At 33.2% G+C, this 27,125-nt stretch overlaps 1 protein-coding gene across 1 annotated transcript in view; it reads right to left on the reverse strand.

Moving 5' to 3' along the window:
• LOC108763941 (pleckstrin homology-like domain family B member 1) overlaps positions 1-27,125 on the reverse strand; it is a 28,388-nt gene extending 1,263 nt beyond the window's left edge. Inside the window, exons 1-11 of the mRNA XM_018511898.1 lie at positions 26,438-27,125; positions 16,991-17,131; positions 12,683-12,856; positions 11,192-12,401; positions 10,069-10,993; positions 8,653-9,026; positions 8,433-8,583; positions 7,934-8,159; positions 7,678-7,843; positions 4,416-4,545; positions 659-850 (exon numbers count right to left, since the gene is read on the reverse strand). Coding sequence (XP_018367400.1) covers positions 659-850; positions 4,416-4,545; positions 7,678-7,843; positions 7,934-8,159; positions 8,433-8,583; positions 8,653-9,026; positions 10,069-10,993; positions 11,192-12,401; positions 12,683-12,856; positions 16,991-17,129 — 3,687 coding nt within the window. The 5' untranslated portion in view covers positions 17,130-17,131; positions 26,438-27,125. The remainder of the gene's footprint in view (positions 1-658; positions 851-4,415; positions 4,546-7,677; positions 7,844-7,933; positions 8,160-8,432; positions 8,584-8,652; positions 9,027-10,068; positions 10,994-11,191; positions 12,402-12,682; positions 12,857-16,990; positions 17,132-26,437) is intronic.

The following is a 27,125-nucleotide window of genomic DNA, read 5'->3' on the forward strand; positions in this document are numbered from 1 at the left end:
ATATATATATATATATATATAGTATATTTATATTTAAGTATTTATTATAATAGCAAATATATTTTCTTATTCTTTATATGCTATATAAATATCGTTAAAAACTTCATTTTTGTATTTATTCAGTTCGTTATAAAAAATCTCGAGCAATCTGTCGAGTCAAAATTTTGAACAATCTGATTCTCTACTACCCTTAAAAAAGCTTAAATTTGCCTTGAATGTTTCTTGATTTCTTTTTTAAGAAAAGCCAAGCTTCTTTTTAGCAATTATCTTAGCATACAGTAAAAAAGAAAATGTTAATTTTAACATGTTATTAAAACATTTTTGTTCGTATAATGTGAATGAAAAAATTCTTAGATGTTAAATTGACTTTGAGATATATAAATTAATTGAAACAATTGTATTAAAAACACTCAAAATAATATTCCATTTTTAATTGACATACGCAATTGTTAAGTTAGAAAGGTGACATGAATCTAACACATCAAAATATTAAAAAAATAATAACATATCAGTTGTATGTTTATTTTACATTGAAGTAATAATCAAAATGTGATAACACGAGAAAAATTCTACATATGGACGCACGATTTTTTACTGTGCAGTTGTTGGCTCGTATTATATCCTTACATAGGTAATTAATCAATTGTGAGAATATTACCTGAAGTTTTGCCTTTTCGCGATGTTTGACAGGTTGCAATGGTCCGAGAGTATCCATCTCGCTAGATGTCTGAGAAAGAGGGCGACTTCCATTTCCGTCGATAATTCCGCCGCCACCACCACCACCGCCACCACCGCCACTATTGTCGCTAAGCCTCTCACCTTCCATCGATGTTCTCCTGTCGTCTCTCATCTGAAAATAATTCACATATTCTCATTATTCTGTTTTATCAACTTTCACAGCAATATTTAAAAAAATAATCTTGATACGTGTATTTTCATTATTAAACAAAAAATTAGAATAAATATGCATATTTAAGTTTTGGAAGTTCCTGTTCATTCACCACTATTATCTTAGATTGTGAAAGCATTCCAAATAAAAGCGAGAAAACATTCAATAAAATTCAATAAAATTCAAATTATATTTGAATAGAAATATTTTTCAATAAAATAACATTTGCAATCGATGGAACAGACTTATAAAATATATTGAAAACTATCTTCTTATTTCAAGGAGAAATTACATCATATTTATTTTTGTACATTATTAATTTGACAAGTTTATCATAGCTGTGAACTTAAGTTATATTGTTTTTAGTTATGCATGATTCATTTCCAGATATATGTGATTTTTATTAATATATTATTTATATGTGGCATTTATTAATTGGCGAGTTTCCGGTATATTTTACAAGTCGGTTTTATCATTTGTAAGTATTGTTTTATCAAAATATTAATACTTTGAATTGTACAAAGATTTGTATTGTATATTTTTTGCGCTTCTGATGTCACAATCTGAAATAATAATGATGAGTAAAACACGAGCTTTAATGATGTCAGTGTTTAAGTCAGTATTGCTTTTGCATACAATTTTTTCGCGTACATATTTGCAAATTTCACGTCTTCGTCTGATGTGTCGTTTTTTTGTTTTGCCTTTTATATAACTTATCCACATAAGCGACATTGTATTATTATCTAATTTAAAAATGTATCCAATTTTTAAAAAATTGTCTAATTTAACGAAAAATGATAGCAACTGCCGAGATATCGTTTCGTTCACACAGATCCAAATGGATGATAGAGAAAGACTGACGCTGGTGACTTGGTGGTCCAGCGATATAATTCCCACCGTAAAATATAACTCCGGACTCCCACTTACTCACTAAATGCCGTGAGCACTAAAATTCGCCCGCGCAGTAAGTTTCAAGTATTCATTCATAAAATATCTTGCCATGGCACGTGTAATAGATGTCGAATGACACACATTGCTAAAACGAGATATTTGCTTTCCGTAACGCAAAATATAATACTCACTATGTAATTACAATTAAATTATATCGGATATTGCTAACAAAATAAAAAAATAAAAATCAAATTTTGATGCATAGTAGATAAATTAAATAGTACCTATGAATAAAATAATGAAAACCGATCGAATTAATTAAATTATGTCAGTGTTTAAGTCAGTATTGTTTTTGCATACCAAATTAAATCTTTGTTATCAAAATTATTATTGCATTTTAAATAATTGAGCAATAAGCCAATATTATTATATAACATTAACGTCAAAAGTTTCTTTAAATGATTTTTGCTATTAGTAGTCAAGTGGTTCAGAGATGAGAAATTCCGTCAGCTTGGCAAACGTGGTGACTCATCATAAATACTAATTTATTGCGGACATTTCACTTCTGCTTAACTCAATACTAAGTAAAGTGGTAGGAATGCAAAGAGTAATATGTGTCTTTGAAAAAATATAACTCAAGTCTTAAAAAAAAATATATTTAGGCGCATTAAAAGTTTAATTTGTAAAAATTTCTTCGATTATTTTTGACATTGTTAAAAGTTTAAATATCTATTTGATTAAATGCGTGAAGAAAAACGTGGAAAATTTATCGTACGTCGATCTATAAGTATGTACATATATCTAACAAGAAAGAGGTCACTTGTAAAAGAGACTTATGCATTCGATGTCATCAATGCTGTCATCAAAAATTATTGCTGCAGGCTTAATCAAGACTTTACAAAAGCACATTTATCGAAGTACAAACTACTCTCAGAATGCTGCCCAACCCGCGGCATATTCGCGTATCGGGGTTTAGATGCACATACCACACTGGGAAAAACACGTGCGCAATGACGAAAACACTTGCTCCAGAATGCAAATGGATATACTTGCGAAATGTCAGCGCTGAAAACGTACGTCTTTGACGTGATGGTAAGCTAAAATGCTACACGAACTTCCGGTGACAACAAATACGTTGTTTTTCAATATACACGAAAGTGTACTTTAAGATGATCTCTTTCAACTGTCAAAACAAGAAATAGTACACAAAAAATCTCATAGTCCGTTATGCGTACCTATATCTATACACTGAAAAAAAATATAGTCAATTTTAATAAATATTTAGTTGAATATATATATATATATATAAATTTGATTTAACAATCATTTTTTTTACTAAACAAATATTTATTTACTGTAAGTAAATGTTTAGTTGACAGTATATATATTGAACTAAATATTTATTAAAATTAACTATATTTTTTTCTCAGTGTACTTACACTGCATCGTTTAGCACAACTGATACTATGTACTATAACACATTTATTATAAAATATTTCTTTACACACACATTGTTTCTAATTTGTTTGTGTGTGTGGCTCAAGTTATTTTTAAAGTATTTCAAATATTAACTCTACATTACTTTCGAGCATTCCTGCAGTTGATTCACTTTTATCGTGAACCGTCCTGTATAAGTATTCTCTTATAAAATTGTTTGGAGACGTAACACAGCTATTCTTTGCATCCCACTGGCACGGTAGTGAAGTTTTTTTGGAATTATGCCGAGATAAATAAAATAATAATAAAAGAGACTCTTTTATTATAGTCAATAGGCGTTTTTCAGCAAGGATACAGTGTAACACAGTGAATCATTTAATCCTTGTTTAACGTTGGCAAACAACGAGGATGTAATGATTCACCGTATTACACTGTGTCCTTGTTGGAAAACGCCCACTATTACCAATCGTAAAATGAGAGCATAGAAATTGAAAGAAAGAAAGAGAGATGAAAAAAGGTAACAAAGATAAAAACAAGTAAAGATAATGTAAAGATTAAGAAGAAAAAGATACTATTATTATATTTACATTACATTGTTCTTGTTATATAATTTAAAATTCTAAGAACATACCCAGAGCAATTGAAGATTCCACATTAAAAATACAAATATTTCACATTAAAAATACAAATATTTCGCATTAAAAATACAAATATTTCACTTTTATCTTAAAAAAATTATACTTGTATAAAATTATTTCTTTAGTAAAAAATAAATCAATAGTTCACATTTTCGCAAAATGAATAAATTCGTGACATAAATGCGTCTCGGAGCAAGAGAAATTTCGCTTGCGTAAACACTGAAAAATTTTAGGAGAGGAAACTTGTCAAGGGACATTTCTTTGAACAGGTGCGATAAAATCCACCCGAGCAAAAATAGAAGCTGTAAGATAGACTCTCGCTCACTCGACGTAACGTCTTGTAGTATACGCATGTACACACATGCTTAACAGCATTTGATTAAACGATAAAATATTTTTGGAAATCAATGCATATGAGTAAATAGGTTCTTGGAAAGGAATTGTAAACATTTCATGTAAACGTTCAATATTCCATTTGCACAACATCCCAAAGTGAATTGAAACATAAACTTAAAATTTCATTTAACGTGAAATATGTGTTTTATGCTATATATACTTACGTTGTCATTTTGAAGTAAACTGTAAGAATTATTCAACGGTCCTGGACTGGGAGAAGTAAGTTCCGAAAGTTTGCTAGGCGATAATTTTTCGCCGTTTCCACCTTCTGCGCCGTCGGTGCTTCCACTACCACTGGAAAAGTAAATTGGTAATAATTATTTGCAATTATGTCGTTGCAATTTTTCATAATTTATTGATCACATTAAAACTTTTAACGAAACTTTAATAAAATAAAAAAATGAGTCTATATTTCGTCATTAACTTTTACATCTTTACAAATTAATATTAAAAATATATTCTAAATATAAGTATAAAAATATAAGAAATATGAATAATTCAATTGATGGCTCTTATTGTCATGTCGCACAAAATAACGTAGTTTCTTTGATATTGTTGAATCTTATTTACACTTTATACTTGATATGAAACTTCACGCTGACACATTTAGTGAGCGCTATTATTAACTGAAGCATAAACACTGAATGTTGCAAATTTTATTCGGCGTTTTTGACGTCCTCGTGGAAGGAACACGATGCACTTCGAAAATCACGGTCCTAGTTCCTGAGCTTTGCGAAACTGAGAAGAAGACGAGGTCTATAGTCGACTATAGCGAAAGGCAGGTATTATTAAAACCTAACAAGTACAAAGTGACTCGGTAGACCGGTTCGACGATACCACCGACACAGCATTTAATTCTTCTACAATGTTAAATTCGCAGCGCGAACGATACCCGAACATTCCGATCTCGTTGCCATGCTCAGCCTTATGGTTGACTAGAAATATTTCCTTGTTCCCAATAACTGACCTCTGATTCTATTGAAGCCTGTTTCTGTAATTTTATTTTCCTTCTTTCATTTAGTAATGGCTCTAAAACGAACGAAGTTTTATGTGATGTGTGCATTGTATACTATGCGCGCACACACACACACACACACACACACACACACACACACACACACACTCAAACGAATATGTAGATATGTTATGATCTAAACGATTTAATTCGCCTAAGATAATTCTATTTAAAAATATATACGCGCGCGCGTGATTGTGTGTATAGCATTATATATTTTTAAATAGAATTATCTTAGGCGAATTAAATCGTTTAGATCATAACATATCTACATATTAAGATAATTCTATTTACTACGCGCGCGCGCGTGTGTGTGCGCGCATAGTATACAATGCACACATCACATAAAACTTCGTTCGTTTTAGAGCCATTACTAAATGAAAGAAGGAAAATAAAATTACAGATGTACAATTGTAACTGAGAAAGTTACAATTTTATATTACTAATTTTTATATATCAGAGTTTTGCATAATCGTATTCAATAATTCAGTGATTAGATTACTGATTATATTTTCATTAGAAAAATTTTGATGACGAATTACAAATATTTGTCAAATATATTTCTGTTATGCCATTTTATAAAATTTTATAAAATTTTATTAAATTAACAAATTCTTGGCATTTTATGATAACTCATCCAACAATAAGTTTTTATGACTTATATATGCAAATTATTTATATATATAAGTCGTAACACACATACACACACAAATTAATTATATAATAAATATAACAATTTAATAATAAATATCACCTTTGAATGTAATTATGTCTATACGTATTGTGCATTTACGTCGCTCGCGGAAATATATTATGACGTCTTAAGGGTCAAAAGGTGAGCATTGGTCTATTTTTTGCAACATATCGTTAGACTTATCTTCATTTTATGTATAACCTACGCATTTTTACGTATTATTGTAATAATAATTAATGCGACGTGTTATTTTATTTTATTTTAATTTCTTTGATTTAATTTATTCATAGCTTTTTTATGTAAAATGATTTACTCTTATTTATTTTATTTTCTACATGATATAATACTTTGAAGAGACTTAATTGAAATTGTACTTTTTATAATTTATATACTCGTGTTAAATTATTCTTTGAAAATTTTAAATCGTCTCGTAAATTCAATCGGTCGTTTTTGACAGAAAAGATAGTTTTCTTTCAAAAAGCAATGACTCACAAATAACGTTGATGAATATCGCGCGCGTGAGTTTCCAGAGGATGATAACAGTTGTCACAAATCCAATCTTTAGCGCACAGGTAACAACGATTACTAGTAAGGAAAGTAATTAGGTTGCATCCCGTAATTCTGGCCTCGTTGAGCATTATCTCACCCATTTCTCTGGGGTTCATTTTGGAGCATTGTCGACAATAGCTACCGAAATACACGTTTTAATTCCGTTGCTTTACTCGTTTTTTATTATTTATTTATCTGTATATCACATTTTTTTATATATCTTCATATCACATTATAATATTCATCTTTCGCTTAATATTTCATCTTTCGTTGATTTTCCGTATATGACACGTTAATGCAAGTAGAACCATCAAAAGACATACAGTTACACAGATATCATATCACGCGATAACGCCCCGCCTACTTTGTACCACGAGAGAATGAAGACTCAAGCCGAGTGTCGATCAAACCAACACGATATGCGGCCCTCGCATGCAATCAGTAATTGCTCTTAACATCTTGTATATTATCAATAATACTAATAGTGTATATAATAATGCCAAATTCTCTTAATTCTCTGAGAAATTTCGCAAAATATAATCATTTCTGTCGATTTAACTTTTAATTTATTTATATTTTTTATATTATGATAAAAATTATTTTTTGGAGAAGTGGAAGATAAGTGGGTGTGTACTTAATCGTGGAATACTTTAAGTGTTTATTCACCTACTTGCAACATTGAATGAATAATTTTAATTTTATATCGGATGCATAGGATACACTCAGACTATCATAAAGTGATATACACATTACACAACGTTCGTGTGGATGAAAAAGGTTTCGTAATAAGTTTCAATCAACGATGGAAAGGTCGTCGTGATTAACTGCGATACTGCGCGATAATGTACGCATCTTGTATTACGCATACTTCGTGGTACAAATAGCATACGTTTATATATATTGATTTTTATATGCATAATAAACGTCCACTTGTAGCGGGGTGTAGTTTATCGTATATATATAAAATATAAATAAAAATTTTCAAAAAATTGTCCTGATGCCATATAAAGAGATATACAAAAGAATTATAATAAATAATAATGTTTTTAAATTTTGGATTAATTAAAAAAAAATTTGAAAAGTTATAATAATAAAATTGTTAAAATTCGAATCATGTAACACATGAAAAAATGATGAAAAAATCCGAATCGTTATCATTAAGGCTTACCTTTCTGTTGGTCCAGTAGAATAACTGGAAGATTCTTCGCCAGATTCAACGCTGTTAAAAGACGCACAGTTCATTTTTCTTTCTTCCCATTGTGAACGGACTTCATCCTGTACACGTCTTTTCAATTCTTCGACTCTACGTCTTTCTTCCGAGATTACTTGACTCCCTGGAAAAATATTAATATTTTTATTTTTGCTTATCTCCTTTTTAGAGTACATGTATTATAAAATGTATCATAAATTGGAATAATTTGTACCTTGTTTAGCTAAATGAAGCTGCCGATTTCTTTCGATTTCTTTCAGCGATTCGATCGTCTTTCTTCCTAAACTGCCTTGATTGTTTACGATAGGAGAATCGTTGGTTACTCTGGAGATTCTATCGAAATCTTCTCTGCTCGGGGATCGTTTTTCTTCAGAACATTCAGCAGAATTTTGGGCCAGATAGCCAAGCTCTTCATTTATCTCTCGTACTCTATTTCGAGCCTATAAATTACAATCGTTGATTAATTAACTATTAGTTGATGAATTGATGTTAATGATAAATTAACGATAATTAATAAATGATAAAACCTATGATACATTATCCATTAAGACGTAGCACGCAATACGAGATGTTTAATTAGCTTGATAATTTTGTTGTGTAGGAAAATAATTTTGTTGGATGAGAGAATTTTAAATCTAATTTCATCATGCTTAAACATACATCGATTTTAATGGATTAATGTTTCTCATACTTATTTTATTGTTATTACTGACTTCTTCCAATCGTTTCAAATGCCCCAATTTCTGTCTCTCCAGACTTCTAGCTTCTTTAGTTGCCATGTTCTTTGCTTCAGACCGTTGCGATTCCAGATGAGTCAGTTGCAATTTCCTGTTTTCGATCTTGCTTGTGAGATCACTCAAGTATCTGCAAAAACATGCACGTAATGTATATCTCGAGAAAACTGAATGTGATAGTTAAACGATTATAGTGTACCTTTGCAGCTCTTCTCTCGTAGCTAATTTACTCGCCTCTTCTTCGAGATGATGAAACTCCAAATCTTCGAAAGCTTTTCTTTCGCTCTCTAAAACATCCTGCTGCATCGTTAACTTGTTGGCAATATCCTGCTGCATAATTTCATCGGTGCAATTGGCCAATTGTTCATCCAGTTGAACGCAAGCTTGCTGTGCCTTTTGAACACGTTGTTTTGCTTCAGCTTGCAAATTCGAATGAGTCGCATTATCTTCCGCCATTTCTCTTTCCAGTTCATTTATTCTCATTTGCACCTTTATCTTCTCTCCTTCATCTTGCGTGAGCTTCAAGGATTCTGATTCATATTCCGCGGATACAAGCGCTTTCTCCAATTCGAGCTGTCAAATAAACAACGTATTGATTTTTAATATCTTTGAATACTTATTTGTTGCATATTTTCTAAATCTAGCTTTATCGAAAAATAAGACGTTGGCAAGATAATTACGTACAAGATACATTGTTTTATTATTTCGTAGAAATTTCCGTGAAAGAAAAAGATTATGAATGATACGGCGATGATATACTTAACTATGGATAATCTTTCTTGTGTGAAAATAAATCAAATAATTATTCTTTTTCTTATGATGTTTTATTCTTGAAAAATTAAATTTTAAAAGTCCGTTTAAGTGTGCCGTTATCTAAGATTGGACGTATTCAGTGGACTCAACAGTTGAGTAAGCGCTCGCTGTTATTGGTGTTCTTTTAGCTCATCCATCAGAATTTTAGATTTAGAAAAATATACCATTCGATCTCGAAAATTTCTAAATATATTGACTGATTTTATTTTTATCATATCTTTATTATTTTGTTATTGGTAAAATATACATTGGACAAGTCAATGTTCAAATTTGTTTTAAAATCAAAAATTCTTTTCAATTCGCTTCATTTTTGTATGAGAAATTAATTATATCATTATTACTATTGCATTCTGTATTACGACTCACACTAACATTAAATGAAAAATAATTAGAAATCAAAGAGATACGATACTCTAAAAAGAATCTACAGGAAGAGATTAGAGTGTGTACCTAAATATTAATTCGAGAAACGAATTTAAACATAGCTAACGGAGATTGTCTAGAGTTTGTCACTAATAATTTTATTATTTATCATAAATATATACAATTATTGTATATATATATATATACACACACACATATATATACATATACATATATATATATATATGTATATTATTATCTGACAGAACTAATACTTACGATTAGATGCCTTCCACATGCCCAGAAAGGGATAAAGAGAACAAATAAATAACTTATTTAATATATGATACGCGTAGTACAAGATAACAGTGACAAAACTGTGAAGTTATGTGTTCAATCTTGCTTAATAATATATAATAAGCCAGAATAAAATAATTACCTCTCTACTAATTTCTTCCTCTTGAATTTCAATTTCGGCGACGCTCCTTTTCAAAGCATCCATGTTACCAAGAATGTGCAATTTCTCGTTTTGCAAAAATTCTATGTATTTTTTTCTGTCTTCCTCTTCCAATTGCTTTCTCTCTTTGTCAGCTTTTACTTCATTGGACTTTGCGTTATCCTTTTCAGAATTGTTTCGCTTGGGAGTCACATAGATTTCTTTGGATTTTGATAGCATAGATAATTGCTCGATCGCTTCAAGGAGATCATCATTCGATATGGCCAGTTTATTTTCTATCATTTCATATGAGTTTGACAATTGGCTGTTTTTCTTTGGCATGGAATGATTCTGATTATTATTCCGTGTCGTCGGGGATAATACGACATTTTCGTAAATACTCGCGTTCCCATTTTGAGTCGTTTGCTGTGGTTCGATTTTCGCTCCGTTCAGTCGAATCGTTCCGTATGTGGACGATGAGCCTTTGGTATCGTCTTCAGCCTTCATGTAATTCCCTGTTCCGTCGATGTAACTGCCGCTCTTTTTATTATTGCCAGTGCTAACGTTTTCATAGTTACTGCCACGAGAAATTGAACCTGAGAAACTGTAGTTGGCATTCGTATTATGAACATTAGAATACTTCGCCGGTTGATTATTATTTGGTGTATTTGCATGTGGCGATCCTACGGAAACATCACGATTTTCAACTTGAGCAGATTGATCTCTACGATTGGCGGACGAATTGCCATTTTGAAAAATAACTTTAGAATTTTGCACAGATACATTCTCGTACGACGAAGCACCCCAATTGGTTTGCTTGATAGTGTCAAAAGAGAAATGCGGTTGATTTTTCGATGGACTCTTCGGACTATCGAAAGAAGTATAGCCGAGTCTCTTGTCACGCGGAAGAGATCCATTTGTTATAATCCTGTAAAATATTACATAAGTATACTTTGTTTGCAAGTAAATGGATTTAAAAGAAATATTTGAATATTTAATATTACGAAATAAATTTCTACAAATCTCTTTTATTTTTTCTCATAACATAAAAAGTCAAAGAAAATTATTAGAAAAAAATTAATATAAAAGGAAAGCAAATAAAATGTAAATAAAATACAATAGTTACCGATTAGGTTGTCTTGGTTTTTCGACGGTGCTTTGTCTTTCGTATTCGGCACACATTGCCAAGATCTCCTCGAGCCTCATTTTCTCTTGTCTCTCGACCTCTTGCTCCCGCAACCTCTCTTCCTGCGCTTGTTTCCGCTTGGTCTCCGCTTCCCTACGTTTATTCTCCGCGTCGACTTGCCTTTCTCGCAATTCTTCGAGGGAGCAATTGCTACCGACACTTGGGGTAGGACTCTTGACCCTTGCGTAAACTCTTTTTTGCTCACTATATCTTGGATTCCGATTAAATGCTGGACTTGGTGGTAGAATTCGCTTAATATTTGGATTTGAGCCGAATCCGTGAGCATTAGACGGCCTCAAGATTTCGACGTTGGCATCTCCACTGGCGTTACAGATACTCGGATTCGATCCATATTTTTCCAATTGTAGAAATTCTGTAGTAGTCGTTTTCGTGACGATAAGACTTTGGCTCATATCGAAATCCCTATCGACGAGATGGTCAAGTTCGTTCGAGCTCTGACAAGTCATACTTCGAGACATCAAGTCATCATTTCGAGCGGTGACGATTTTTGGAGATGTCATTCCAATACATGGAGTTCTCGCGTTTTTATTGTTGTTCTCGTGATATGGTTTACATGTTTTTAAGTATGTTTCGGCCGAGTACATTCTAATCTGATTGTGATTCTGGCACTGCACGTTGACTGCATTATTCGATCGAGTTGGCGTACTGAGACGCGATTCCGATCGCTGACGAGTCTCGTCATGGTAAATGATCGAGTTCTGTGATACCGAGTCGACGTTACCATTCATGGTGAAACCGTTCACCGGAGATTTCGTCAAGGATACCAGACTCGACGATCTTGAATGACCGAGGATTTGGTCGGCTGGTACATTCGTCGTAAGAGCACCAGCAGGAAATACTTTCGGTGAAACGCAATTGGTTCTGTTTTGCTTCGACAGCATCTCAAACTTGGTCAGTTTGCTCAGAAAACCCATCTCATCGTCAGAGCAAGAATTCCTAGGAGATTTTCGCGGTGCGACTGGTGGTTTTCGCTCTAAGTGATGATTTTCCTGCGGCTGGCCGTCAGGAAGAGCAAAACTTATCGGCGCCATTGAGATTCTTGAATGGGGAAAGACAGATCGTAGGTGTTTAGCCTCGGCTGGATGATTGAAACGCATGTAGTTCGATCGACCTATCAATAACATACAACCTGAAACATTTAATGCCTTTTTATCTGTATCACAATAATTACGATAAATTTAAGTACATTCATAACTTTGATTTATATATTTTTTATTTTATTTAACCAAACGGATTTTAATACGGTAAATAGAAAACAAATTTTTATTTCTCACGCAATAATATTGTGCTAATAAATAACGAGATGTTTCTTAAAAAATATTACTTTTGCCAGTACAAAGGACCTCCTTATTTTTTAGGTCTGCACGCCCACTGGTCACGGTCATTCGTATTTAGGTCAAGGTTTCTTACCTTGCGCGAGTCTCACTGGTGAATTTATCGATGCACCATCGATAAACGTATTGCCATTTATGGGGAACAAAGTGACCACACCATTATTGTTCTCGATAGCACAATGCATAGATTCGACGCCGGTACCGGCCACCAAAATATCCGCATCTCGGTTGGATCCAATCGTGATCTTACCTGTGTAGCAAATGAAAAAGGGAAAGGGTAAATTTATTTCTCAAATGAGAAAAATCAAGAGGCAAAAGTATCCAATTTTTTTGTTTTATAATAAATTCGGTGTGTGATATCGAAAGTCATTCAGTTTTGAGAAACAGTTTCGAACGTTTTTCGAACGTAAAGATGAGCAAGATAAAAAAAGCGATGCGAAGAAGATCAGGAAGCGTGACTAAATATCGCTTGCGCGTGTCTTACGGTTGAATGGAAACCAGGCGAGCGTGTATGCATTCCGATCGAAATTCTCGCGGGCTTAGTAATGCACTTTCCAACGTAATGTGAGTCACGTTAATTTTGGCAGCGGTTCCCATGAGTATCAGAATATAAATATCGATATATAATCGAATTCTTGAGCTTATCCGCGGAACCGTTTCACGGAAACTTCGATTCCAAAGGGCGCATGAAACTCGAGTTTACAATATTAATTTGAGCCTTCTGGGAATGTCAACGACCTGGCGGTCGCGGCCGCGACGAGGATGGCCGGATGTATTCTCCACCCGATATACAGAATTTCAATGTATACAATATATAAATACGGAAGTGCGGAATTGAAGTGGAGTATTGTCAAACTAAAATTACACTTCGATTCAAGTATAGGAGTTTTATTATGCACTCTTGAAACCAAATTTGTTAAAACTATGTAATATTTTTAACGATTTAAAAAAAATGCTATAAAATAATCGTTAATGCATACGGAGAGCAGACAGGATTTTTCACAATCGTATAAAATCGATTCTCGATAGATTCACAAACAACTTGTACTAGTTTCCGTAAAATAATTCTAGATGTGCTCCGTTCTGCGCGACACGGGTAAATCGTGGTGCATTCTACGAAGGACTGCAGTTATATTTAGTTTTAGCGCGGTCGTGCACTCTCTCGTTGCATTTTCGGTCTTTTTGGAAATGTGTTGGCCACGGTGCGCGTTGTGGGGAATACATATATAAGTATCCGACGGTACCTAGATGCACATAATTTAAGCGACGATTGAACTAATTTCTTCTCTCCCGGATATGTTTAGAATGTTTAGCATTCTCAAGAATATGCAGCATAATTAATTCATACGTTGATTAATTAAAGATATTTATTTCGAAAATACTTGCTTGTAAATCGCAGCTATTTATAATTATATCCAATCGTTAAAGTATAATAATTTTTTGTCGAAAATATGACAATCTGTTTAAATCATGCACGAATGGCAGCTACGAAAATCAGATTTCAAAGTTCGAATTTTACTACGGAACGCATTATTTTAATCGGAGAAAGTTCCTCATGAATTTCAAAATGAAATACGATCGTAAATTCCAAGGAGATGTGGTATTCCGACACGTACGCAAGCGAGCCGGTAGACAGACAGGTGCACAGAGAAAAAGTGAAGCCTATGACGTTAGTGTCCCATTTTCAGAATTTCAATATACTTCAATATAATTCAAATTCTGATTCTTGTCCAAAGAGTTCTAGAGTTCTTCATATTTTAGAAGTAATTCTCGCAATTAAATTTCAATTGATAAAAACGAAAAAATTTTAATTGACCTTTTTAACTCTTGATTAGAAATTTTCCAAGTTCCTATGAGTGAAAAATTTCAACTTATTCATTTATTACTCTGTTTTATAAATTAAATTCTCTGGGAGCTATTGGACTTACAAATTTAGAAAAGCCTATTTTCCGATGGAATTACGTTACTCGGTTGTCATAGTGAACGGAAGATAACTTCCTGTCAATCAATTTCATCCTACACGTCCTATCTTTGTGCAAGTGTTACGCAGGTACATGTATCCGCCCCTAACTTTATTCATGTCAAATCCACACTATGTAATCGTTTATATTGTTTCTTGTTCTCTATTCTCCTGTTTCGATCTTTTATTCATTTGTTCCTTCATTTAGCAAAATTCAATATTAAAGATTTTCTCAAAAACCACCTAAAATTATTTGGGGCAAACAAATTTTGATTCACGCCATTATATTTCACGCTTGGTTACATGACGCATCGACTATATTTAAGGTATTCTAAAATACACAAACTGCCAAATTCTTGTAATCGGTTATATCCCAGAATCCCTTTTCTTTCAAGTCACGAGTTAGTAGTAATTTAACTCCGTTATGATGTTGCCTGATGTGTTTGTTTAATCTGTTCGCCATTTTACGAACCGATATTAGATCTGTTTTCAGTGGCTGAACTAGTATACTTTTGGAATTTAAAGTGAGATAGATATATGTTTGATATTTGACGAAAATGGGAAAGAGAGTTCTATATGTAGGTTAATGTAAGAATAAAAAATAAACTTATTGTTTCAATTTACTACCATCACTTGTTATAATGAAACACGTACGCACGCACGCACATGCACAATATGCATACACATCTGGCACATCATAAAGGCTAAGATCAAGCTCGAAGGATCGTGAGCAAGTCTTCTTCTTTGTGTCCTCCTATGGATTTATATTTTTTTATCATCGTTATCCGTCCCAATACGTTTTTCCTCAAAATAACGCAAAGGACGACAAAATATTGCTCGATATTTTTGTTTCTCGAACTATTTCACTTAATATCACAAATAGCAGTAACTTCTATCAGTAAATTCGATAGCGCCGTAAAGTTTTATCAGTTTAAACAATGGTATACGAGCCTTGGATTAAAAACACCGGATGAATCATGATTACGTGGCGATGAATTTATCTGTTGCTACCAACCCGATTTAATTTTGCTCGTTTCACATGGATGATGAGAAAATATCTCGCGAATAGAAAAAAATTAACTGTATCTGTGTGTAACTCTCTTGCTTTTAGATGTGCGCCTACGAAAGTACATCGATTAAACTGGCACAACCACTGTCGCGCAATGAAATAAAACTTATAAAACATAGACTGCATAAATTTAATGCTTTTTTTATTACTTTATTTGCGATTTTATTGCTTTTGCCGATTTGGAATAACAGCCGTATCAACTTAAATTTATAATTAGCACAGCTATAGAAAAAAATCAAAAACTAGATAAACAAAACATATCTCTTTAGTGCTGTTTTGTTGCTAATTAGTTGCTCAATTTCCAAGTTTGTGATTTAGAAAAATCTCCTAATTATTCTACACTACCACAACATCATAAAATATTAATTTTATTAAACACTGACAAAAAAACTGAGAAAAAAACTACTTGGGGTTGTCCTAAAATGACTATATAATTATAGTTATTTGAATCATTTTTTACGGTAATTTCAACCATTTTTATGATTATAACTATAATTATTATTTAATACTACCAAATTATTTTTCAGTTTATTGATGATATCCATCGAGAATTTTATTGAATTTGCAAATTTAACGAGTTTATTATATATTGACGAGGAATATTTGGAGATAATTTTCGAAGATTAAGGATGAAATAATAGCTTTAATTAGAATATTAAGCAATAAAATCAGAAAAATGAAATCTAAAATTAGAAAAATATAATCAAGATATATTGTGGCAAGGTAATTGGAGAATGATTTTTCTGGATTAGGAATGGTACAATTAACTATTAGCGACTAATTAGCAACAAAACAGTATTTAAGAGTTATTTCGCGCTTTTTAATTTTTTATTCTTTTTTTCTTAATTAAGAGAAATAAACCTGATTCTCGGTCAAAGCGAATTTTAGTAGTCAAATATTTCAGAATGAATTTATATCCAATTCTGCAAACTGCGCGTCGAAATCTTTTTCTTGAAATGTAATCATGATCAGAACTAGAGTATAGTAATATCACATTGACAAGCGTATAATCTTTTATACTAATAAGCATTCATAGAAGGATATTAATGATTTTTTTCTGTAGCTGTTGCTAACTACAAACTTAAGTTGATACAACTATCGTTTTTATCAAATTGACTAAAGTAATAAAATCTCAATTAAAGCAACAATTAGTAACAATAGCATTAAATTTATATCTATGTTTTATTCGATTTTATTTGATTATGGTGTAATGATTTATCAGTCTAAGAGACGTCTTTGAAATTTAATACAATTAAATGTAAATATAGGTTAATTAAGAACTTCAACATGAAAAAACTGTTTGTCATTAAAGAAGAAAAAGAAGTAAAAAAGCGCATATCGCATTTATATCTAACCTTCGGGTAGAGGATGCAAAGTCACGGCCGTCGACAGTCGACCGCTTCCCATGGAGACGAGATGCGGTGTTTCCGTTTGCACGCGTAACGCCCGACCCGTCTCGTGCACCTCGAGACTGGCGGCTGCTATGCTCGCCATGCCTGCAAAACAAAAACATTCGTAATAAATGCGCAATAAATTAGCAGATGAAACGAAGAGACTGGTGATGGGAAACATAACGATTCAGTTCCATTAGTTCTCATGCAAACGATCCCATATCGTTCCTCGTTTATAGTCACGCAATCAATTGACTTTAATTGCCAAGCCATTTATAAAAATGCGATGTTCGAAAAAAAAAGCGATATTTTTAATATAAAACGTTATATATCAAAAACTTTCACAAAATTACAAAAAAATATGCAGTGGTTTTACGAGGATCGAAATAGTTGACAGCTATAAGAATTTGCATGTCCAGCTGGAGGACACCATTAAAATTACGTTCGATACCGAACATATACCACCTATTGGGAAGAAGGTTTACCGAGCCTTATTATTAACTACAACGAACGACCTCGTCGAAGATTATGGCTATCGTTTCACAAGAGATCGATCCAGATGAGTTCTACGAGCGAAGCTTCACATTGGCGGATAAGAATGAGGAGGGTTGCCCAAAAAGAAAAAGCAGGGACGAAAAACCGGTCTTTCCGAGACGGGAAAGGATTTTTCTATCTTCTTTTTTTTCTTTCTCCTTGTCCCATCATAAACTTGGTCTACAGGGGTTCTTAACCTTTTTGCGACCTACTGCATCTCTTCTGCAGAGATTTATGGTAATATTGGACCTATATATACTAAGATAATTTTATTAGTTAATATTTATTTCATTATTTTCGTTTGTAACTAATAGATCCTTTTAGTCGAATGTAATATTTTATAAGATAATTTTATAATTAATAAATATTCGCGGCTATATATAAGATGAATTTAGAAAGTTTTGATCAAGCTGAAAACTTATCGTTGCAGTGTACGATGTACTTGCAGGCCGTTCATAGGGTTGTTCATCTCATGTGAAGGATCTTAACGAGTTGAAACAACTTTAATTAAGCACATTACGTTAGGCCGTCCCGTTGAACTTTGCTAACGCGTTTGACCACGAGGAAGTAATGTATTCCATTTGCAATTTCTGTATCAAGTTGCTTATACAATGAAAACGCATAGAAATGCATAGAGGATAGAATAATATGTTCAAAATAAACATAATAATAAAATTATTTATTTTTTGCCAATTTATAAATGAAAAAGGAAAACTCTTGGAAATGGTTAAAAATTTTTTTTAATTTCTAAAAATAATTCTTATTTTATAATAATTCTATCTATATTTCATCAAATTAATACTAATAAAAAAACTCAGAAATATCTTTAAAATAGCAAAGGAAAAATTGATTTTAAATTTAAATGACTGAAGAACGAACTCCTTTTAGTGATTCCACTTTAATATTGTTTGTAACATTCTATGAAGAACAATATTTTCATATACGAAATTTTAGTAGTTTACCCTTGCGGTTGACCGACTAAATGATTCTATATGGCGCTATATGGTCGTGTACTGCACCCACAATCTGTTTAAATTACACCTCCTCGGATTTCATCGGCGAGTAATTTAAAGCCACCGATTAAGACGTTGGGTTGCGTTGAATTTCTTAGCTTGAAGCTGAGATCTTTATGAGGAAGCAGGAGTGTTATCATTATCTCTGGGCTCTGCGTACATACTGAATATCGCGAAATCGTCACTTTTCTTGCGAATGCTAACGAAGATTGCTGATAGGTCAACGTTGGAAATCTGGTAGGTCATCGGTTTATTGCGCAGCTCAATTTCATCGTCTGAACGCGCGAACGAATCTCTTGGAAATCGTGATTGGATCGATACTCGCACTGTCTCTCGTGGTCGGGACTGGAGTATTTGATAAGATATCCGATAGTAACACACGCAATTTAATGAAATGCATTAAATCGATAAGAAAACATTTATTTTATTATAATTTTAAAGAATTAATATTGAAAGAGATGCTACAGTCCTAGAAAAGGTATTATCGCTAATACATTATAAATAGCACTTATTTAAAACCAGTCAAGGCATCGAAAGTGCAGGTGTATCGTCCTTGCGAGTTCGCTCTCGCGTGACTCCATTCCAACAGTAGACACCTGTCCATGTGCAGGTGAACTAATGATTAGTGGAAATGTATGAAGAGATATATGAAAAGATTGGAAAATACTAAATTAATAATCCAAAATTAATCCATTAATAATTCAAACATATAGAGGATAATATTGTATAACATAATAATAAAATTACACAGGTAATTTCACAAAAAAAGTACTCTGTGCTGGAGTGGAGATCCAGCTATTCTTATATATTTTGAGTCGCTGAATCTGACCTCAAAATAGGACCATTCAGGGAAAATTTTCAATCTAGAGCGAAAAAATGAGTCAAAAATGGGGAAAAAAATGATCAGATTTGTATTCAGCGACTCAAAATATATAAGAATAGCTGGGTCTCCACTCCAGCACAGAATACTTTTTTTTTGTGGGCCTGTGTTATTTATTATTATGTTAACTTGTGAACTGTTATAAATAAAAAAAGAAATTATTGAAGATGTGGTTTAGGATTTTCTAAATTTTTAAAAATAATATTACATATATTTCTGCACCATTGAATTTAGTTATTATTTAATTACTAATTAAAAGCATATAGAGATATCTTCAAAATAGCAAAGGAAATATTGATTTTAAGATAAAAAGAAGGAAAAAAATAATTATTGAAAGATCTGTATATATAAAATAAAACATTAAGAGTCTCAAATAATTTTTCAAAGATAAACCTGGCAAATTGAAAGTAAATGAGAGCAAATTCCTCGCGAGTTTGCCGCGATATCGTCACCAGCTTTTGACAACATATTATCGCCTGCAAATACAGTTGGTACAACCTTGAATACCTCATTTCGTCCATTTCTCGATATTAATCTTTTTCTGTTGTATCAGTCTTTTTTGTATAAATCGAAAATATTCTTCATACCACACACAACAGGTCGTAAATCGTAGCGTAAGATCTTGAACACCTAAAGGTGGAGAGATACGAAAGAAGCAAAACTCGGCAGGCAAATGGCGAACGCAAATGTTTACCCGTATACGAGACGATAGCACAATGATAACGTAGTTTTGATAAAAGCATGTAGCCACGCCTCTCGTGCAAATTACACTTGGGTATCTTAATTTTGAACTGGATTAAAACTATTTATATTTCTTGCAAAGAAAACATGAGGATTTTCCACACTCACAACAAACGCAACGAGAAATGATGTAAGTTAATTAATCGGGCCGCTGTCACCGATATATTTTTTTGGTAGAGCTTGTCTTGTCTCAATGGGTCAACGGTTTGCTCTCTATTAGCGACAGTTAACGCGTTAGTATAAACGTTTACCGATGACGTCAGTTGCGCCACACGCGGAATGATATACAAAGATGCCCCGCCATCCGCGACGCCTACAGAGATATGAACTTTATCTTTATCGTTTGTGAGATGGGTGGACTAACTTGATACTCGCTTAAAATATTTCTCTTATATACTATCAAAAAAATATTTAGAAGAGATTAGTAGTATGTCAAGATAAGTTAAAAATGTAGTAGTTATTATTATAAACATATTTCCGATAAATGAAGTCAGCATCTTCTCTCACAGTGAAAATGATCTCATTTATAGAGAGTGACTTGTGAAAATTTCGATAGGGACGATTGATAAGTCCGTTACGAAATTCTGAATTGAAAGAACGGTATGAAGGGATTAGACGACTGGGGGTTACCCTTTCTTTGAGCTTTAAGCTTCGACGGATGCTGGTTTATTTACAGAAACCGTTTTAGCAGGAAGGAGCACGCTCGTGTCAGGTACCGACCGTAAGCACTCCGCGTCCGGCCCTATCCGCTTCGTTCCGTTCTGCCGCATATAGAACATCCGTTGCGGCAACTCGCATATGTGCAAGCTTCGTGCGCGAAGCATCCCAACATTCTCATGCAATTTTGTCATGGTATGAAAGATTCAATTTCATGAATAACTCCTACCTTACCACGGCAGCTCCAAGGAAATATTATATTTAAGGATCAGAAGTGGAAACACGCTTTTAAAATGCAGTTTGTTGCAAAAGATAAAATCCTGCATGCTCATATTAATTCTCTACCGGATATTGGATTTTAAAGACGTAGTCGATTATTTGATTGTAAATTCTGGTAGATAAATTTAAATCTGTAAAAATTAACCAAAATACAATTTAATAATAATAGTAAAAATTTATTGTTAAAAATTTTCACGTTATCGGATCGATTAATCATATGACAGGATAATAGATCTCACAATCAGAAAAAGAAGAGACATTAAGATAAGTATTATATACAATGTTTCAAGACTAATCGACTTTGATCGGATGCATAGGCAATATAAATTATACTTACAATTTGGATTAATGTGAATCCGAGTATTTACAACGTCTGTTGCATTGTTAAGATAGCGATGAAAATGCGCATTAGTCTAAATTATATCTTATTATTTATTTTAAAAAATCAATTGGTTCTAAAATATTGTAATATTTGACCTTTTTTCCTTTTTTACCTTAGATTTGTTATCTTACCAAGATGATTAAATGATATGATGACTTCAAAATTTTTTGTTAATTTTTGAAAAAACTTATTTTGATGTCTGAAATTAGGATTTGGAATTCTTAATATGAGCATAAAAAGGGCTAATATCTTTTGCAACAAACCGAATTTAAAATAAAAAACGCGTTTCTATTTTTAATCTATTTGCTAGAGATAGAAAAACGAACGAAATATCATCAGAGTCTATATTCTTGAATCTATGATATGTGTAACGTTCTCTGCAGCACGAAATATTACAGCAACATTACTTTTAAAGATTGCAGTATTTCATAAAACATTGCTCCAATATTGTAGCACTATTTCTATGTCCGCTAAAATAAAATATGCTGCAATATTCTGAGATATTATCGCAATATTTAGAAAAATAATGCAGATATATTGCTGCAACTTTATGCAATATTTTAATAATCCAGTTTTATTAATTGCTAAAATGTTATTGTTTATTATCACATTTCAAAATATACACGATAAAATTATTAAGATTAAAAAATATCCGGGAGTCCAGAAAGCACACTCGAAAAAGCTTGGGAATCTCCAGGAGACTCGCCAACTCAATTTGCATATGCGTTCTTATAGAACTTCTTATAGAATGTTTTCTTCTTACGAGAAGCGTGTCCATCTCATGGTGAGGTCGCGTACTTACCTGTTGAATTATAATACTATAGCAATATATTGCAATATTTCTTACAAAATATTAAAAGTACAATATTACATAATATTGCTGCAATATTCCCTATAAAATATTAAAATTTCAATATTGCAACAATATTACTGCAATTTTTATAATATTGCGTACTGTTAAAATATTATTGCAATATTGCTACAATTTTGTACTGTAGAAGATATACTGTAATTTCTGCGTTATTTTTCGAAAATAAGGCATTTGCCGAATTGTGTGACAGGTAGATGACCGCGTGCGTTTCGAAAGACGTAATAAGTCACTTTTACTCTAAACGGCTATCACCCGATAAGGAACTGTGGAATTTATCATGACGAAAACAGCTTGCTTGTAATTTATAACGTGTCAGCAGCTATATCGATATAGAGGCATGGGTAATTGTCTAAATTTGCGGCAATTGATTTCAAGCGATGTAGAATCTAACGCGTCTAACATCTATAGCGGTTAATGATTTAAAGGAAAACAATCTAGAGCAAAGGAGCAAGAGTTGAGCTAACTCGGAAATACTAGCTCAATGTACGTAACTAAACGAAGAGATACACACACATACACGTAATGTCATAGCTGTTGCGTGACAATCGTTCGTGCGAACGTTTTACGAATCACCAGTTTCGCTTGTCTGGCGGCGACATCTGCCTGGCAACCGCATCTTCCTCTTCGTCTGCTTCTTCAGCTTCATTTTTTATCGCTCCTCTCGTATGCAGACCCTTTAGACAGCTTCCCATCGAATTGCATTAACGCCAATGTAAAGATATCTTATACGAGATGTTTATCGGTGGAATAATAAAATATCTAGATGAGTAGTACAAAATAATTATTTACGCGTTCGCTTTATACGTTTCGATTTTGACAGGTTACTTGCTGACATAACAAGTGTTTACTGTATTAATTGCTCCATTGTATCCATTACAATTATTTTCTATACAAGTATTTCTATTTTAAAAAAGTATTTCTATTTCTATTTCTATTTCCTTTTTTTTCTAAAAAATTGTATCTGCGGGAGTATAAAGAGCGCGCGTAGGATCGTTTTTCATTTTCCACCCAAACAAAGTTCCCACTCGGTTTCCGAATGACATTACGTGGGCAGATATAGAATCCGGCTTGTGTTGCACGCGCTTTATAATCGACATCGATTAACGCCGCGCCTTTCGGAAATTTAAATGATACGTATTAGATCGGTTAGAATATTAGGTAAAACCAGAGAGAAAGAAAAATACCGCCTCGTCACAATTCTCAAGGCAGTATTTTACGCTGTTGAGCAGCCAAAGCGAAAGTACTGTAGAAACATAAATCGTAACGAGTATAATGCATTAAATCATATGTTTAGGAGGTTTTTATTCTCAAGGTCGATCTACCGGCGTTACGAACCTTTTGAGAAACAGCAGAGCGTGTTTAACGAAGTATAACTGGTTTTTCAAGCCAGTATTCATAACGCTTCTTACTACATCGATTAAATTATTGATCCACGTTTGCGTTTCTTGATTGTGCATCCTTATGTCGCGTTGAAAAATTTCAACGAGAAATTTTTGTGTGGCGAAAACAGCTGAGAAATTTACTTTGCATAGCTGCGGCTCGGCATGAGAATGGCAACGAAGGGCAGAGAAATCGGCATGACGTAACGGCCCGTATAAAGGCAATAGAAATAAATGACGTTAAATTGTTGGGTGGTATGTTTTTAGCGGGTTCTACTGTCAGCATTGGAGAATGAGATGAATTCGAAGACGAGATCAAGACGAAGCTTGTGTATTTATACAGCGTCCAACGATAAATGGTTTAGAATTAGAAACATTTGCTTATATATACGTAAATTTCTTTTATTTTACTTTTCTTTTGCTTCACTTTTTAGTAAAATATGGATACTTCTCATATATGTGTAAATTCTATTTGCAGAGGAAAATGTGTGATATTTCGGTGCCAATAATTTTGTATATGGGATTATAAATATAATTATTACTAACAATTTTATAGCACTAATGATTATAAAAATAGATCTTTTAAGTATAATTATTTTTGCTTGCTATGCAATTATAGTCACAAATACCAAACACTTTTCTCTTAGTATAACTTTCTAAAATAAGTCCGCGCGAAAGTATCGGTCAAACTATCCTCTATAGAAAAATTTGCAAAAAGGGAGATTTGCAGAGCGAGCTGCACGCTTGGCGATGCATTGACAAAAACATTGTTCGATATAAGGGACATACGCACCACAGACCATAGGCAGCTGCTTCACAACGGACAATTCATGGGGTACAACAATGGGCGAGAATGGGTCGTCAAATCGATCCAGGTTTGCGTTCAAGACTCATTGCGCGTTTAAGATTCATTTGTAAAGTCTCTTATGACGGTTAACGTGGTGAAATTCATTCTGGAGTAATATATTCTGTTAAAGTCGATTTTTCTTTTAAAGGATAAGATATATTTCCTCGTCTCATAAAATTGAGTGTTTGCTTTTGGAGATCGATGATTGATTTACATATCTTTGTGCTCTTGCTTACTCTACTAACTATTCCAATATAAGATGAATCAATTCTGTCTGATTTATCCATTTTCTTTATGAATTATTTCACGAATGTTTGTGTGACTAACTCAACATAATCGAGATTCCCAACACACACAGGACTATCGCCCGATTCTCCGCGTATCCTGCATATCGGCAAGGTCACGACCTCCACCGAGAATCGTGACTGGATTGTACAGAGCTCTTCAGGTCGTTGCCATCATCACGCCGTCATGTTGCATTTATCGTCCTGCCTATTTTATTTTTCATAGTTTCCACGTATATTCCAAAAAGTAATATAATCATTTGTCTTAATAATCACAAAATAACAAATTGAGATTGTTCATAATTAATCATTAAAAAAAAATGTATTCCAGATACATTTGATAATAATGAAAGTATTCCCATATCAAAGAGATGACAGTTTAAGAGCGCTATCTATAAACAAAAATCCGATTTAAGTTTCCTATACGCTTCAATGTGTATTCCGAGCATAAGACAGTAAGACGATATTCTATTTCACGCTATGTCCGGCTCAGCTGTCAGTGTCGACCCGCACTCGCGGAACGGAATGTACATATCTCCTGTAGTTTTATGAATATCTAGCAAGAAGTATGTGTGAATTGAGAAAAATCGGTGAGAATTGATTCTGCCAAATTACACATTCTTGTATTTGTTAATTCAACTCTTTTCCCTGAATAAAGAAAGTTATGTATATCTAATGATAGCGCTGACCAGACGAATGCGTCCTTGGCCTATCCAACAATCAGAAATTTTTTATTCAAGACATGATGTCATGTGCACGAGAAACGGTGCGTACATTGCAATGAGCTGACGGCGCGCAAGAAACTTTCTGTTTCTGTACTACACATATTCGGCATAAATGTATAGGAATTGTAAACTTACAGTCTTGATATGTATACATTCCAGGCAAAAAGTTTGGAAATACTTTTTTAAACATTGATATTTTTTAAATTACTTATTCAAATATCTCCATAACAATGTGTTTTTTTTACCAATGTTCTTTAGATTCAATAATTGTTATTAGATCTGAAGAATTATTATTTAAAAAACACAACATTGTTATAGATATATTTAAGTAAGTAAAATTTTAAAAATACCCATTTTTGAAAGTATTTCCAAACTTTTGGCCTGGAATGTATATCCTCGATAACATCCATTAATTCTTGAGTTACAACTTAGTTAAATTGCAAAATTAAACGAAGAAGAGCCTTTATTATTCATGTATTCTAAATATTTAATCTGATAATATTTAATCTGATAAAATTTATAAGTTTTAACATGAAACAACTTTAGAACTGTATGAAATAATTGTATAAGAACTATACTTTTTTTTTCGCCTCAAGTATTAAATTAATTTCTCGATTTAATTCCAAATTCTTCTTAGGATATTATTTTCCCAGTTCCACACTTTAAGACATAATACAAAGCGATCTGCTCCTTTTTGAATATCTAGTATTTCCCATACGTTCATGCTTGCTTCTTTCACTTTGATTTATGAATTTTTACGATCCCGATCGCTCGTATGGGCCCATGCGACGGTAGAAAAGAATTTATCGTGGGACTCACCGACGCGACCTGGAAGGGTCCAACCACAAATTCCAATCTCGCTAAATCGGTAAAGGCCCCTCCAGAGGTGGCACTTCGATTTTTTCAACGCGTCCACCAGGCGCTTGTGAATGATGCGAGGTAGACTCCAGACCGGCGCTCCCGAACACTCATATTTTCTCCGCACAAATGGAGTACACTCGCGAGATCAGTTCGTCCACCTTTTTGTCCCCTAAAAAGGAGTTTCTTTTTCTCTTTAGTTTTTTTTTTTTTTTTCAAAAAATCAACATCAATTCGACAGACGCGGCGTGTTGCGTCGCATCGCGTTGCGTCGCGTCACGTGCCGACTTACACTGTCGTGGCAACGAGTGCTCCGTCACTGTGTTCCATAGCAACATCACCGTGTGAAGGCGGGTCTGCTTAGCGATTGGTGTAAAGCGATCTTGGAAGGGAGAACGGAGGGGACTTTGTTCGGACAGAGAGAAACCTGAGAGCGATCATCTCGGCTTTTTTCGTGTAACGCTCATACCAGCGCACCAACGTACATTTTTGAGATATAGGAACTAGATATCACGTCGATTTTGCGAAATTGTCGGTAAAATCGTAGTGTCGAAAATGGATGTGATGTGCGTCCGTGCTAATAAGAATTGCCAGGATTGGCTCTTGAAATGTATTATTGCTACATAAATATTAAAACGTACATTTAAAA

Source organism: Trachymyrmex cornetzi, unplaced genomic scaffold (genome assembly GCF_001594075.2).
Source record: "Trachymyrmex cornetzi isolate Tcor2-1 unplaced genomic scaffold, Tcor1.1 scaffold388, whole genome shotgun sequence".
Classification (NCBI taxonomy): Eukaryota; Metazoa; Arthropoda; class Insecta; order Hymenoptera; family Formicidae; genus Trachymyrmex; species Trachymyrmex cornetzi.